Consider the following 15,930-nt stretch of genomic DNA (forward strand, 5'->3'; position numbering starts at 1 on the left):
CCTTCTTAAGACAGGGTATTAAGTTCAAGAACCACAAGGTAATGTTGCAGTTCTATAGGACCGTGCTTGGACCACATTTAGAATACTGTGTTCAGTTCTGGTTGCCACATTATAGGAAGGATGCAGTGGAGATTTACCAGGACGCTGCCTGGATTAGACAGCATGTAGAACATGGAAAGCTTGAGTGAGCTCGAGTTTTTTTCTTTGGAGTGAAGGAGGAACAGAGGCAATGGCCAATACCAGAGGACATCCTTTTCAGGTGAGTGGAGGAAAGCTCAAGGGAGATGTCAGAGGTAGATTTTTTTTAGCACGGAGAGTGGTAAGTGCTGGAATGCACAGTCAAAATTGATAGCAGATACATTGGGACATTTAAAAGACACTTAGAAAGGGATATGGATGAAAGGAAAATAGAGGGTTATGGGCTATGTTGGAGGGAAGGGTTAGATTGATTGAGAAGTAGTTTATATAGGCTAACACAACATTGTGGGCCTATGTTGTACTGTTCTATGTTTTATGAAATGTCGATCCTCATTCTTCTAAACTCTAAGTCATACTCAAAAACATTAGAATTGGAAGATCTAGCCTTACCAGAGATGCCATGGTGAAGCCTATCACCTCAATGCAGCCATCATCATGCCTCTGCGGCTCAAAGTCCCGGTGATCTCCTGGGTTCCCCCAGGGCATTGTGCCCGCACAGTACCTGCATCAGATAAGCCCAACTTCAGTATTTACTTCAAAGAATAATAACGCACAATTTCTGTTTAGCTGAGTTCACATCTCTTCAACATAAAATGGCAGGCAAGAGATTCTCGGACAGTGATCTTCCACTGAGAGAGGGGAAAAATGTTGGATGAAGCCACAGCATACTAGGTTGCCATCCTTGACTAAAGATAGAGGGCAGGTAACTCAATGGTCAGCACTGAGGAAATATGCACATCTAATCTCTGAGACCTTGGCATAACTCAGAGATAGACATCATTAAATCAGAAGACACAGGGGCAGGATTAGGCCATCCTGCCCACTGAGTGTGCTCTTGCATTTAATCATGGCTGATTTATTTTCCCCCTCGACCTCATAACCTCCCTCTCATAACATTTGATGCCCTCACAAATTAAGTACCTATCAAACTCAGCTTTAAATACACCCAATGACTTGGCCTCCACAGCCATCCCTGGCAGTGAATCCCACAGATTCATCCCCATCAGTCAGCTTCATAGAACAAGCAATCGTGATTGATATTAAATTGTTGCCGCTGTCTGTAAGGAGTTTGTACGTTCTCCCCATGACTACGTGGGTTTTTTCCAGGTGCTCCATATTCCTCCCACGTTCCAAAGGCGTACGGGTTAAAGTTAAGAAATTGTGGGTGTGCCAGGCAGGCATCTGGAAGCATGGCAACTCTGCTGGGCTGCCCCCAGCACAATACTCGGATCTTGTTGGTCATTGATGCAAAGTGGCGCATTTCACTGTATGTTTCAATGCACAAGTGACAATTAAAGCTAACCTTTAACCTCATCTTTTTTTCTGAGGCTGTGCCCTATGGTCCTAGACGCTCCCATTATTGGAAACATCCTCTGAACGTCCACTCTATCTAGACCTGAGCATATTTGGCAGCTTTCAATGAGATCTCCACTCATTCTTCTAAACTCTATACTAGATACTTACTAAGTAGTTCAGAGAAGGTTTGACAGACTAATACCTGGAATTGGAGTGCTGTTTTATGAGGAGAGGTTGGACAAGGTAAGCTTCTCGGCTAAAGTGAGAGAGGACTTCATTGAAACATATCAGACCCTGAGTGTAGATGGGGATAGGATGTTTTCCTGTGAGAGATCCTATTACAAAGGAGTCATTGTTTAAAAATATGGGGTCATCCATTTAAGAAAGAGATGAGATTATGGTTTTTCTTTGGAACTCACTTTCCTGAGGAGAGGAAACAGAGCCTTTCATTTTTTTTTAGGGAGATAAGAAAGGGTGTGACATGTAGAAGTGTGCAATTGAGACTATAATATGTTTGCCATGATCTATTAATGACCTCAAAAGTTTCTGCAGATGCTGAAAATCCACAGTAATACACACAGAACACTAGAGGATCAGTGTAGCAGATACATTGGCAGTATTGATACATAGCAGTATAGCAGGTCAGGCAGTATGTATGGAGTGGAATAAAGAGCCGATGTTTTGGGCGAAGACCTATCATCCGGAGCATGATCTATTGAATGGTGCGGCATGTTTGAGGGGCTAGTGACAAACTCCTGTCCCACTCTGCATTCAGAACTGGCTGGAGAAGTCAAGCTCCATCATTGGTGATGCCCTCATTTCCCAGACATCCACACTCACCCCATCTCCCCCTTGCCTTAACAGGGGTAGAGTTCCTGAGCCTCCGCATCCAACACATCATTCTCCGCAACTTCCACCATCTTCAATGGGACCCCATCGCCAAGCATATCTTTACCCCTCCCCCACTCTCCACTTCCCGCAAGGATTGCTCCTCCGTGATTCCCTTGTCCACTCATCATCCTTCCTAATCTCCCTCCTGGCAATTATCCCTGCAAGTGGCAGAAGTGATTCACCTGCCGTTTCACCTCCTCCCTCACCTCCGTTCAGGCCCCAAGCAGTCCTTTCAGGTGAGGAAACACTTCACTTGCAAATCTGTTGGGGTTGTCACTTGTATCTGGTACTCCCAACGTGGCCTCCTCAACACTGGTGAGACCCGAAGTAGGCAGGGAGACTGCTTTGTTAAGCACCTCCACCCATCCGCAAAAAAATGTAATTTCCCAGTGGCTAACCATTTTAATTTCAATCCCCATTCCCATTCCAACATGTCAGTCTATAGACTCTTCATCTGCTGCCGTGATGAGGCCACTCTCAGGTTGGAGGAGCAACAACTCATATTCCATCTATGTAGCCTCCAACCTGATGGCATGACCATTGATTTCTCCAACTTCAGGTCATGTTTTTCCTTCCCCTTTCCTTCTTCTTCAATTCCCACTCTGGCCTCTTTCCCCTTCTTCTCACCTGCCTATCACCTCTCCCAGTTCCTCCCCTCCTTCTATTTCCCCAATGGTCCATTCTCTTCTATCAGATATTTTCTTCTCCAGCCCTTTGCCTTTTCCATCTATTACCTCTCAGCTTCTTACTTAATCTGCCCCTTCCTCGTGCACCTGGCTTCACCTATCACCTTCTAGCTTGACCTCCTTCCCCTCGCTCCACCTTCTTATTCTGGCATCTTCCCCCTTCGTTTCCAGTTCTGATGAAGGGTCTTAGCCTGAAACGTCAACTATCCATAGACCTGAGTGGAGCACCAACACAGAGGCTGTGTACAAGAAGGGCCAGAGTCACCTCTACTTTCTGAGGAGACTGGGATCCTTTGGAGAATACAGGCCTCTCCTTCACATGTTCTACCAGTCTGTAGTTGCCAGTACAACCTTCTATGTGGTGGTGTGCTGGGGCAACAGCATCAACATGGGTGATGCCAACATTGCTTAATAAACTGATTAGAAAGGCTGGCTCTGTTATAGGAGTCAAACTGGCCACACTGGAGGCTGTGGTAGAACAAAGGACTCCATGGCATATCCTGGCAATTCTGGACAATGTTTCTCACCTTCTGCATGCCACCTTGGCTGAACAGAGGAGCCCTTTTAGTAAAGACTAAGACAACTGCGCTGCTCCAAAGAGCTCTATGTGAGCTCATCCTTACCCTCGGCCATTAGGCTCTATAATGAGTTAACCTAAAGCCGGGGAAGTGATGACCCTCTTCTGTTAGACTGTTTGTGGTAACTTATTTTTTATTCTTTCTCACTCCTCTTCTAATATTTATATCTGTGCACTTGTAATGCTACTGTAACACTATAATTTCCTTTGGGATCAATGAGGTGTCTATCTGTCTATCTATCTAGATGCTGTCTGACCTGCTGAGTTCCTCCAGCATTTTGTGTGTGCGCTTCTCTGGAGAAAGCTGCCAGTCTTGGGACTGCATAGGAACTTTTGGAATTAGCCCACAAAATGTGCAAAACAAATTATAGCAAAGACTGTGAGTCAATGGAGTTTGGTACTGGGCACCTCACTGGGATAGTATTGTGCATCCACTTTGATCTGAGGCAAGTCACTTACAATTCATGCACCAGGCTCTGTGATTTCACCATCTAGTCAATGTCCATCATGCCATGAACGGCACAGTGCACAACCAATTGTTGAGGCTTGCTGCTGGTGGTGGAATCAAATGAAAATGTCTAAAACATTGATACTTAGATGGTTGAGTTGGACCCTCACCCTTGCTCCTCTGCCCACTGATGTTTTCTGACCAGCAAAGTGTTTCCTATACTTCTTATTTTTAATTTCAGGCATTTTGAATACTTTGCATTTTTAAAGCTAGACTTTGGTCATACAGTGGGACATGGAACAAATGTAAGATGAGGACTGGTCTTGATCTAAGTGAATGGTGACCGGGTAAGAGAGGACCGAACTGATTGCATTATTTGCCTCTATAAGTTCATACTCCACTTCAACCTTCCTACATTATTACCTTACACTACCAGCATCTCCACTCCATGTGCTAATTCTGCTGCCGTTCACCTCATCTATTCCCTGCAATCGTGAATTCCAAATTCCCTTCATCCTCAATGCTATTCAAGGAATAGCAATGCTATTCCTGACTTCTTCTGTTTGATTTTTGGTACAAATTCTTTATTGAATTCCTAGTTTTGTTCTTGGCCAGACAGGGTCTGCCTCTATCAATACAGCTTAGAAATTTGGGACTCCTTTAGATCACTCCTTAACCTTGACTTTCAAGAGAATAGGAGCCCAGGAACTTCATCCCTTCCTGGTAAGCATCCTTGTTCTCCCTCTTGCATCCTTCTGAGAGCAAGACAAGCAGAAGTGCACAAAGTTCTCCATATACTGGAAACAAAGTTCAGTACAAGTTTAGTATGGATGCCCTATTCCTTTCTAGTCCCAAAGCCATTGTTATTGCTTCACTGGCCCAAGTCATAGGGCTCAGTCACTTGAACATAAGAAATGGAGTCAGCCATTTGGCCCCTCAAGCCTGCCCTACCATTAATTAAAATCATGGCTGAAATGATCCCTGCCTCAACTCCACTCTTCCTGGTGTGTTTCCCTTTTCTTTCTAATCCAAAGTTTTGAGTGCATACAATGATAAGACTTTGTATATTTTCAATGATTTCCATATTCAGTTACTCTAAATCCCTTCGCTTTTCAATCATTTTTATTGTTTTTCTTTTCCCTCAAGTAATACATTTTTTTGCTATCTTTCCAGGTTAGGACTGTTGCAAATGTACAACATTAAATCTCTGTCAGTCAGGATCTGACTAAATTTGCAGCTGATACCACTATAGTGGGATGCATCTCAAATAACAAGTCAGAGTACAGGAAGGAATCGGAGAGGTGAGTGACATGCTGTCATGACAACAGCCTTTCCCTCAATGTTGGCTAAACAAGAGAGCTCATTGACATCAGAAGGAGGCACGCACAGTGTACATGCTCCTGTCTACATCAGTGGTGCTGACGCTGAGGGTTTTAAGTTCCTGGGTGTGAACATCACCAAGAGCCTGTTCTGGTCTAACCACGTCAATGCCACAGCCAAGAAAGCTCACCAGCAGGAGGCTGAAGAAATTTTGACATGTCCCCATCAATTCTTACCAACATTTACTGATACACGATAGAAAGTTCTGGATGCATTATAGTTAGGTACGGCAACTGCTCTGCACACGACAGCAAGAAACTGCAGAGAGTTGTGGACGCAGTTCAGCACATCCTATGAACCAGCCTCTCAGTCTATACCCCTCACTGCCTCAATAAAGCAGCCAGCATGATCAAAGACCCCACCCAGCCTGGACATTCTCTCTTCTCCCCTCTCTCATTGTGCAAAAACCTGAAACAACACACTACCAGCTTCAAGGACAGTTACTATCTCACTGTTGAATGACCTACTTCTGCTCCTATATCTTATGGTCTTATCAGCCTCTTGAACAGACTTCTTGTACAATGAGATGTTCTCCTGACCTCACAACCCACCTTGTTGATCTTGCAGTTTATATTCACCTGCGGTGCACTTTCTCTGTAACTGTTACACTTTATTCTGCATTGTTCTACCTCAATGCACTATGCATTGATTTGATCTGTATGAACAGTATGCAAAACAAGCTCTTCAGTTCACCTTGGTACATGTGCCAACGGTATACCAATAGCAAAACCATATCCTTAACATCCCCAGTGATCTAAAGACCTGATGATATGTAAGATCATATTTCACAGCTGAAGAAGAGCTACTTGAAGCTACTGGAGAAACTCAGAAGGTCAAGCTGGATCTTTTGGGGGAAAAGGGTCTTTTTCTATTTTTTTTGGGTCCAGACCTTGCATCAGGACCAAGAGTGGAGAGTCCTCTGCTCTCTGCTAGAGGGAGATGCTGTGGAAGAGTGTTGTTGTCAATGCCACAGTGACATAGTTAGTCACATTGTGGCCTTACTGTTCCAGAGACCCGTTCTCTGTCCTGACCTCGAGTGCTGTTCGTGTGGAGTTTGTAAGTTCTCCTCGTGACTGTTTGGGTTTCTCCCTGTTTCTTCCCACATCCCAGAGATGTGCAAATCTATAGTCTAATTAGTCACTGTAATCTGTCCCTTGTGTGTAGATGGGTGGTAGAATTTCAGGGCATTTATAGGGAATGTGGGGAATAACATGAGATTAGTGTTAGTTTAGTCTTTGATTATCTGTATGGACTTGCTGGGTCTGTTTCTGCATTGTGGGATGTGGTGACTCCATGAATTGTTTGCCTGTCCAACACCAGGGTGCTGAAGCACCCTCTTCTGAGCTCTGAAAAAGGACCAGATTACCAGGTGGACAGGAGGAAAGATTCAAGGTCCAAACACCCAATGGTGAAGTGTAACATCCTCACAGAATCCTAGTGATCTCTGGCCCATGATCGCTCAGAATGGGACTGGAGATCTTGACTGCCTATCAGGAGGGGCAAACAAAAGCTCAGTCTAAGAAGCAGTAAGTGGACTACCTCCCAAACTAGCCACCCACCCACCCATCATGGAGACCAACACCAGGCCCCACCTGTCCATTTCCAACACCTTTCTAATTGGACCCACATAACCAGAATGGAAGTCAGTCATCTTGATCTGGAAGGACTGGTGTCACTGCCTTGATAAATTCCTTCTCTTCCCATCTCCGTGAGAGGTGTTTTATTATAAATGAGGGGCTGAGTAACAACAGGGTAATGTGGCAAGTTTTCATCATTACTACCTCGCCAAGACTTTCTCTATCCCAAATACCTGGCAGCAGGAGGAGGCTCTCCAATATGTGGCCCAATGATCTCTAATCTATCTGAATACCAGAGTACATGGGAAGCCTTTGGTAACTGGGGAGTGATACCACAACAAGCCCCAACACTTCCTGAATAAGCATCCACCCAACGCTATCCAGAAAAGAGGCCCGGATCCAACTATTTACTGTCCTTTAGTTCAGGTGCACTGAGGCCAGTTCACAGCTCTCCAGCTGAGAAGATTGGGATCACCATAAGCTTCATAAGCTCACCATAAGAGGGAGCATTATTTTGTCATATTTGGAAACCGAATTCAGCTACTTGCCTGGGGATATTGAGGAAGACGATACATTGAAATTTCCAATCCTGGATTTTGGGTGTCAGATCAGTGCCGTCACACTAGAGTGAAAGAGGAGTGAAGTTAGTTCTTGAAAACTTCTGTAATAGTTGTGTCATAAAATATCCCACTTCAGGGAAACATTCCCCATTAATTGGGAATGTCAGTGCATTTAGAGGAAGGTTTGGGAAGAACTTCAGACAATAATAAGTGAATCAATCAATTGTCCATTATTGGAAATGTGGTATTTCCAACTTTTTTTGCATAATTGTAAGCTGATTTCTTGTAATATTTGGAAATTGAACCTAATGTTTATTTTATTTGCAATTCCTTGGGAATTTATTTTGTATATTGTTAATAGCTGAAATTAATTTTCAAAATAGTTATTGGCACCACACAGAGAAATGCAATATATGCTCAGTGTATTATAAAATGCATCTGCACACATGAGTGCACAGGGGCACAAAAGCATCCATACATGTGCTCATTAGTTTCTGCCAGCTGTCAAAAAGGGAAGTGAGAAGATAGAAGCAAGAGGTGATACATCTCAGTCATTAGAACACGTAGACAACTGCACTTGGAAAACATGTGAGGAGATTGAAGAGAGGCAGAATGATATCTAATTCACAGCAAGTAACAACTTAGATAATAGGATCATAAAAGAGAACAAACATTTAGGTTCACTATAGGAAGATGGAATTGGAAGGGAGAAGAGAGAAGAAATTTGTTCCGTTCTGGTTGCCCCTTTACAGGAATGATGTGGAAGCTTTAGAGAGGGTGCAGAGGAAAATTACCAGGATGCTGCCTGGATTAGAGAGCATATCTTATGAGGACAGGTTGAGTGAGCTAGGGCTTTTCACTTTGGAGTGAAGGAGGATGAGAGGTGACTTGATAGAGGTGTATACGATGATGAGATATACACAGATTGGACAGCCAATGCATTTCCCAGAGCAGCAATGGCCAGTCTGAGAGGACATATTTTAAGTTGAATGGAGGAAAACGTAGGGGAGAAGTTAAGAGATAGTTTTTTGGACAGAGAGTGATAAGTGCGTGGAGCACACTTAACCCAAGTGTATGCAATCTAATAGACACATAGAAAGGCACATGGACGGAAGAAAATGGACGGTTATGGGCAATGTGGAAGGGAAGAGTTAGATTGATCTTGGAGTAGGTTAAAAGGCTGGCGTATCTTACTAGGAAATGGTTATCACAGGAGAGCCCAACTTTAAATACATGGATGGAAATTACAATGGACATTTACAAAATGGAGAAGATAACAGCATCTGTTAATCATAAGCTGGAACAATTTGATTCACACTGGGAAAGATGGTTTAACTACATAATGCCTCATAGGCCTGATTTTATTCTCACAAATCAATGAATATGTTGTAAAAAAAAAAAGACCATTCCCTACTTGTACATAGTTTTTTCCTTTTGCTTGTATTTTCTTTCCACTCTTTTCTATAAGTGTATTCCTCAGATAAATACTTTGTGGAGATTTGTGACATATATGATTATATGATATATATGTACAATGTCTGAAATACATCTTATGGAAATGTTTGTTTGATGATGAACTTCAATAAAAAAATAAATTACAAAAAAAAAATGGCTGGCGTATCATCATGGGCCAAAGGGCCGGTACTGTGCTGTACTGTTCTATGTTCTATATGTTAAACTTGTAAAGAAGTGTATGTAGATCTCACTTAGTCCAATGTCAATAGTTCTGGTCTTCATATCATACATACAAAAATGTAGAGGCACTAAAGGTAATTTCAAGAAAGATCTAGAAGAATGGGAGAAGAGGTGAGAAAAGATAACAGTTTGAGAATTCAGTTGGCTTAAGATCCTTGTAGGGGAACTGGGGCAAGATGTGATGTTTTGACTTGTAGGAGAGAATAGATCAAGGACATACAAGTTCAAAGTTCAAAGCCAATTTATTATCAATGGACATATATATTTCCATATACTACCTTGAGATGTATTTTCTTACGGGTATTTACAGAAGAAATTAAGAAATACAATAGAATCTTGAAAAACTATACATAAACAAATACTGACTGGTTTAGGTTAGTTACAAGTAAGTACAGTTGGGTTCTCTGGTAATTTTATCAATTGTATGGTTAGTATATGGAACGGACTACCACACTGAATAGCTGATGGGGTTAACAGAACTTTGAAGAACAGAGGGATTGTCCCGGGGCACAATTTACAAACTATTGCAAATAGTTAAGTAAGCTAACAAAACATTATCATTTGGTGGGACATTCGGAATACGTTGTACAGTTTTGGTCATCTGTTTTGGGAAGATCATTAATGTTCTGGAAAAGAGATTACAAGGCCGACGTGGAAATGAGCAGGTTGCATTTTGGGAACAAGGTGAAAAGGAAGGTTTATATCTAGTTACAAAGTTAGTTTGTACCTTTTAGGGTTAGGAAAGTGAGAGGGGGACATGATTTCAACACATCAGATCCTGAAGGAAGGAACGACAAGAGCCTGGAGAGCATGTTGCCTCTTGTGGGAAAATCTAGAGTTGGCGGGATTGCTTCTCGTAAATTGTCACCCATTTAAGACGGATGAGATGAGTAGATTTTAGAAGGTTGGGAATTTTCAAAACTCTATTCCTCAAAGGGAAGCAGGTCTCTGAATACTTTTAAGATAGAGCAAGATGCTTGATAAGCATGTGGATGAGAGATTACCAACAAAATGCAGAGCTGAGGCTACAAATGGTTCAGCCAGGATCACATTAATGATGAGGGGTCAAGTATCCTACTCCTGTTCCTCACTCGTTAGGTTTTATTAGGCAGATGCATTAAAGGGGAATCTAGATGTAACATTGAAAACTATAATGTAAAGATATGTTATTCTATTAACATGCATTAAAGATAAAGTTATGTTATAATATATAAAGATATGTTGATGGTTTTAACAAAAGGAGAGAGGGAAGAGGCTTGAAAAAAGCTTAAACACTTGTTAGTCCAATTGAATTATTTTCTGCCACATCTACTATAAAACAGACATTACATAGACAAATAAATACCTCAAAATTTTCAGCTCCTGAATTCCATGCATTGCCCATACACAAAAAAATACTGACCCAAACAGAAATCATACTTACCACAACTCTGATGTGTTTGGATAAATCTCGGGAGCTTCTTTGCAGAAAGTCTGAAAAAGCAGTCTGGAAATCAATGTCACAAGTATCAATAAATGCAACCTGTGAATGACGCAATGTCTAATTTCTTTCAGCAGACTTGCTCTGAGTAAGTCTAAGAAAGTTGACGGTAGAACAACGAGACAGCACCATGCCCAAATACGTAGATTCATCACATTTTGAAGTGGGATTCATGTAGGTCGGGGGTTTCCAACCTATTTAATGCCATGGACCCTTACCATTAACCAAGGTGTCCATGGACCCCAGGTTGGGAACGCCAGGTGTAGACGGATGCCTCATGCTTAGTGTAGCCTCAGTGGGACAGAGGGCCCATTTCTGTGTTCCATCTCCTCTCCCTCTATATCTATATCTATTCATTGATCTATCCCAGCCCCATCATATTGATATAATCCTGAAGAATAACCAGTGGTTATATTTCAATAAGAGTTTGAGTTGGTTGCAAGTGACTCTTGCAAATTTCGGCAAATGTACCCTGGAGAGCATTCTAACTGGCTGCATCAGCATCTGGTGCGGAGGCGGTAATCAGAATCAGAGGATGCACAGGATCATACGAAGCTTCAGAGAGCTTTAGACTCAGCCAGCTCCATCATGGGCACAACCCTCCCCACCACCAAGGACATCTTCAAAAGCTGGTGCCTCAAGAAGACAGCATTCATCATTAAGGATCCTCACTATCCCTACATGCCCTCTTCTCATACCACCATCTGGGAGGAGCTACAGGAGCCTGAAGACCCACATTCAATCATTCCCTCTGCCATCAGATTTCTGAATGGTCTGTGAACGCGACCTCACTATTCCTCTTTGGCACTCTTTATTTTATTTATTTTTATTATAACTTAGACTAATTTGTGTGGCACGTGGCCAAGTGGTTAAGGCATTGGACTAGCGATCTGAAGGTCGTGAGTTCGAGCCCCAGTCGAAGCAGCGTGTTGTGTCCTTGAGCAAGGCACTTAACCACACATTGCTCCAGTCCACCCAGCTGAAAATGGGTACCAGCAAAAATGCTGCGGGTTAACCTCGCAATAGACTGGCATCCTATCCGGGGAAGAGTCTCGTACTCTCAGTCGTTTCATGCCATGGAGAAACCGGCATAAGTACCGGCCTGGTGAGCCGATAAGGCTCGGGACAGACTTTAACTTTAGATTAATTTGTTACACCTGCACTGTGCCTCTGTGACAAAACAATAAATTCCACGACATTCTGTATGTCGATGACAATAAATCTGATTCTGATTCATTATAAGGCCATTATCGATCATCTGGGTTTACAGTGAAATTTTTAAATATACAATATGATATCTAAAAAAATAAAAATTGTACTTGCATTAATAGGAATGATATCTGGAAAAATCTACTAGTCTGGGTCTTCCTCTTTGGAGCAAAGAAGACTGAGGGGTGGCTGTATATATATAGAGGTTTATAAAATCATTCAGGCATGATAAAGTGGATATCAGAGACTTCTTTCTCAGCATAGGGTACATACAACTAGAGGACATGAGTGTAAAGTGAGAGGGGAAGGCTTGAAAGGGATCTGAGCGTCAACTTTTCCACAGAGGATTGTGAGTGTGTGAAACGAGTTGCCAGATGAAATGATAGAAGCAAGTACACTTGCAATGGTTAAAAGACATTGGACAGGTACATGGATATGCAAAACGTTGAAGGATAAGGGCCAAATATGGGCAGGAGAGACCAGCTCAGGTAAGTCACCTAGATAGCCATGTACGAAATGGGCTGAAGGGCCCATTTTTGTACTGTAAAACCTTGTGACTCTATAAGTATCACCAAAGTCCTGAGTGTGGTGACTATTGGAATCTTACTGTACAAAGATTTGATCACTTGTCCTGATTAGTCAGACCTGAACCTTTGATTCAGTGTAGGACTGAGCCAAAATGATTGAACACCCACATTTACTTTCCCTTGCCCCTTGCTGTAGAATATGCAGAAAACTCTTCGCAATGAATTCACCTCACTGTCAGGACTTACACATGGCTACTAGAAGGGGGTTCGAGTACTGCAGCTACTGGAACTGGAGATAAAGAGAACTACTATCATTTAAATAGAACATCCAAAATTAATGGGATTAAACCTACCAATGTAGAAAAGGACACGGGAGAAAAGGGAAAGGTGACTAAGGAAGAAAAGAAATTTATATTGGATTTATACTGTGTCTTTAACAATCTCAGTTTGTTTCAAGACACTTTGCATTACAAACTATTATGATATAGAAAATCGAAAAGCAGCAAACTGTGTTCATCTGACACCCATAAAACACAACAAACAATAACATCATCCAATAACACTAACTCACCCTGTTGTCGTTACTAACGTCGGGGAAGAGCAACTGGAGCATGAAGACACACACTCAATATTCAACAGATTTCTGAACGATTCACCAACCCATGGACACTACCTCACTATTTGTAGTTTTCACTACTTCTCTATTTATGTAACATGGAATTTTTATGTATAGCTTAGGACTGCTGCCGTAAAACAAATGATTTCACAATAAAACTGGCAAAGCTTGAACTCAGCAGGTCAGGCCATATCTGTGCAAGCTTCATGACTTCCCCCTCCCAACTTTTATTTGCCACTTTGGCCTCTTACCTCTTCTCACCTGTGTATCACCTTCCCCTGGTGCCCCTCCTCCTTACCTTTCCTATCAGAGTCCTTCCTCTCCATCCCTTTACCTTTCCTTCTCACCTGCCTCACCTGTCACCTATGAGGTGATAGGTGAGGCCACATTTTGACATCTTCCCCCTTCCTTTCCAGGAGGTCCAGAAGAAGGGTCTCAGCCTGAAGCATCGACTGTTCATTCCTCTCCATAGACGCTGCCTGACCTGCTGAGTTCCTCCAGCATTGTCTGTCTGTTGCTATCATTGATACATGCTCTTACTCATCTCTGATGCTCTGCAAGGTGAATATTTCCGCTGGTCAGAAGCTCAAGGACATTCTAGTAAAGTCTCCCTTGTAAATTTGCACCTTTTATATTTGATACTACTTACCCCTGCATAAAACATCTTGTTCCTAAATCGACTGTTAAACCGTTCTGGATTTGCTTCTATAAAAATGGAGGGAAACCAATCAGTACCCGATGCACAGCAAACTACTAACAGCTTATCTAAACACTCTCACTCAAACACAAAAGAAAGGAACTTTGAAATGAAATAGATGTAAAAATAATGGCTGGTAAGATCCAGATTGTTGTCCTCTGTCTGTAATACAGCTTCAACAAACTAGAACCAGATTATTCCTGAACAAAGCCTAATTTGGTGCAATGATATTCACTGGTGACTTGTGGTCCAGCACAGAAACATCGACACACCTGTAGATTTTCCAGATCCCTAGTTAGGAACCTATCACCAGCATAGCAGGTCCAGTCCTTCGTTATCAAAGCGAAAAGCCCTCGCTCACTCAACCTATCCATATAAAACATGCTCTCTAATCCAGGCAGCACCCTGGTAAATAATGACACATATAGGGCTTTTCTCTTTGGAGCAAAGATGGATAAGAGATGACTTGATAGAGGTGTATAAGATGATAAGAGGCATTGATAGAGTGGACAGCCAGTGCCTTTTTCCCAGGGCATAAATGGCTAATATGAGAGGGCATAACAGTTGGGTTGAGTTGTCCAGTCTTAGCAATCCACTGGCAAACATTCCGTCACCATACGAGGAGACATCATCAGTGCGCTGTTCACTTGTGGTGAGTCCTCCAAGTACACTCTTGCATGGTGACGAAATATTTGCAAATGGATTGCCAAGATTCGAGACCAACTCAACCCAACCATCAATTACCCGAGCTACACATTTCCCAAGTTATTTCCCGGGGGAATAATTTTAAGGTGATTGGAGGACAGTGTAGAGGGCATGGCAGAGGTAGTTTTCTTTTAACAGAGTGGTGAGAGTGTGGAACTGGCTGCCACGCAGGGTGATAGAGGAAGATACTTTATGGACATTTAAGAGACATCAGAAAAATGGATGTCTATGCAAGAGGAAAGCATTAGAATGATCTTGGAGTAGGTTTAAAGGTCGGTAAAACATCATGGGATGATGGAACTGTACTCATGCACCTGAGACAGTGGCTATATGTGTAATTATATTTGTAATGCAGTTACCGTATACTTTGTGTGGGCATGTGAATGTGTGTATGTGGTTGCATGCAGTTGAGCTTCGGATGTGAGTCTAGCTGGCTGGTGGTGCCATGGTAACAGCACCGGACTTCGAGGCGAATGGTCCCGAGTTCAAATCCGGCTGGCCCTTCACATGCTTTCCAATCATGCTGGGTCGAGCGTTGAGCTAGCAACTCGGCCTGGTGAAAAACAGTCAACAGTGCTACAGAAATGGCAAAGATGCTGCCCGACGCACCACAAGGCGTGCAAAGGAACAACAACTACTACACATATTCTACAAGTGAGCATCTGGCACGCATACAGACACGTGAACATGTGATGCACATAACTTCACACTGTAGCCAGACAAACATTATGATTAGAAAGGGAAGGGAAAGTCCTGTTAATGAATGGGGACTTGGTTGCATTCACTACTGTCATAGCTGGGTTAGTTTGCCTTCCATCATTTTGTAAGCAGAAGGAGTTACTTTAGTCAGGCATTTAATCACTAGTTTGATCAGTTTGGCACAACTTCATGGTTGAAGAGCCTGTTTCCGTGCTGTATAGTTCCATGGTCCTGCTCCAGGTGTCTGGTGGAGGGCAAGATAACACATTATATACAAAGCACCACCAGCGACCCACTGCAGACTCCATTGCCCCGCAGAATAGTCTCACCAAACATGGTACTTTCTGGTCTGCTTCATGGGGCAGGGGGACTTCCACTGGGCACATTTTCAATGGCTATCCACCCACCTTCAGCCACAGCTCTGTGGATAATTTTTATCACCATAGTCCCGTGTTGTAATGTCAACAAAGTCAGTGGAGAGACACTGAAGCTAGTGGTTACTACTGTTTTATTCAACAAAATGAGACACACTTGAAGGAAGAGGCCTCCTGACCCAATATTACATGACATTTTTATATGCTAAAGATCAAAGGTAACAGCAGGACAATTCTAGAGTTACAATATATCTACATGCTTCCTTTGAATTACATGCAGACACCCAAAAGGAATGTTAATCAGCATCACAGTAT

The 15,930-nt window shown here is 42.6% G+C and overlaps 1 protein-coding gene across 4 annotated transcripts in view; it reads right to left on the bottom strand.

Annotated features, from left to right (window-relative positions):
* The window catches only part of dgki (diacylglycerol kinase, iota), a 233,394-nt gene that overhangs the window by 54,358 nt on the left and 163,106 nt on the right, over positions 1-15,930 (bottom strand). For all 4 annotated transcript variants that reach the window (XM_073058951.1, XM_073058953.1, XM_073058952.1 and 1 more), the window contains 4 exons: positions 13,790-13,845; positions 10,732-10,794; positions 7,602-7,675; positions 589-700 (listed from right to left, as the gene is read on the bottom strand). In XM_073058951.1, coding sequence (XP_072915052.1) covers positions 589-700; positions 7,602-7,675; positions 10,732-10,794; positions 13,790-13,845 — 305 coding nt within the window. The remainder of the gene's footprint in view (positions 1-588; positions 701-7,601; positions 7,676-10,731; positions 10,795-13,789; positions 13,846-15,930) is intronic.

This window comes from Hemitrygon akajei, chromosome 10, assembly GCF_048418815.1.
Source record: "Hemitrygon akajei chromosome 10, sHemAka1.3, whole genome shotgun sequence".
In the NCBI taxonomy this organism is placed as follows: Eukaryota; Metazoa; Chordata; class Chondrichthyes; order Myliobatiformes; family Dasyatidae; genus Hemitrygon; species Hemitrygon akajei.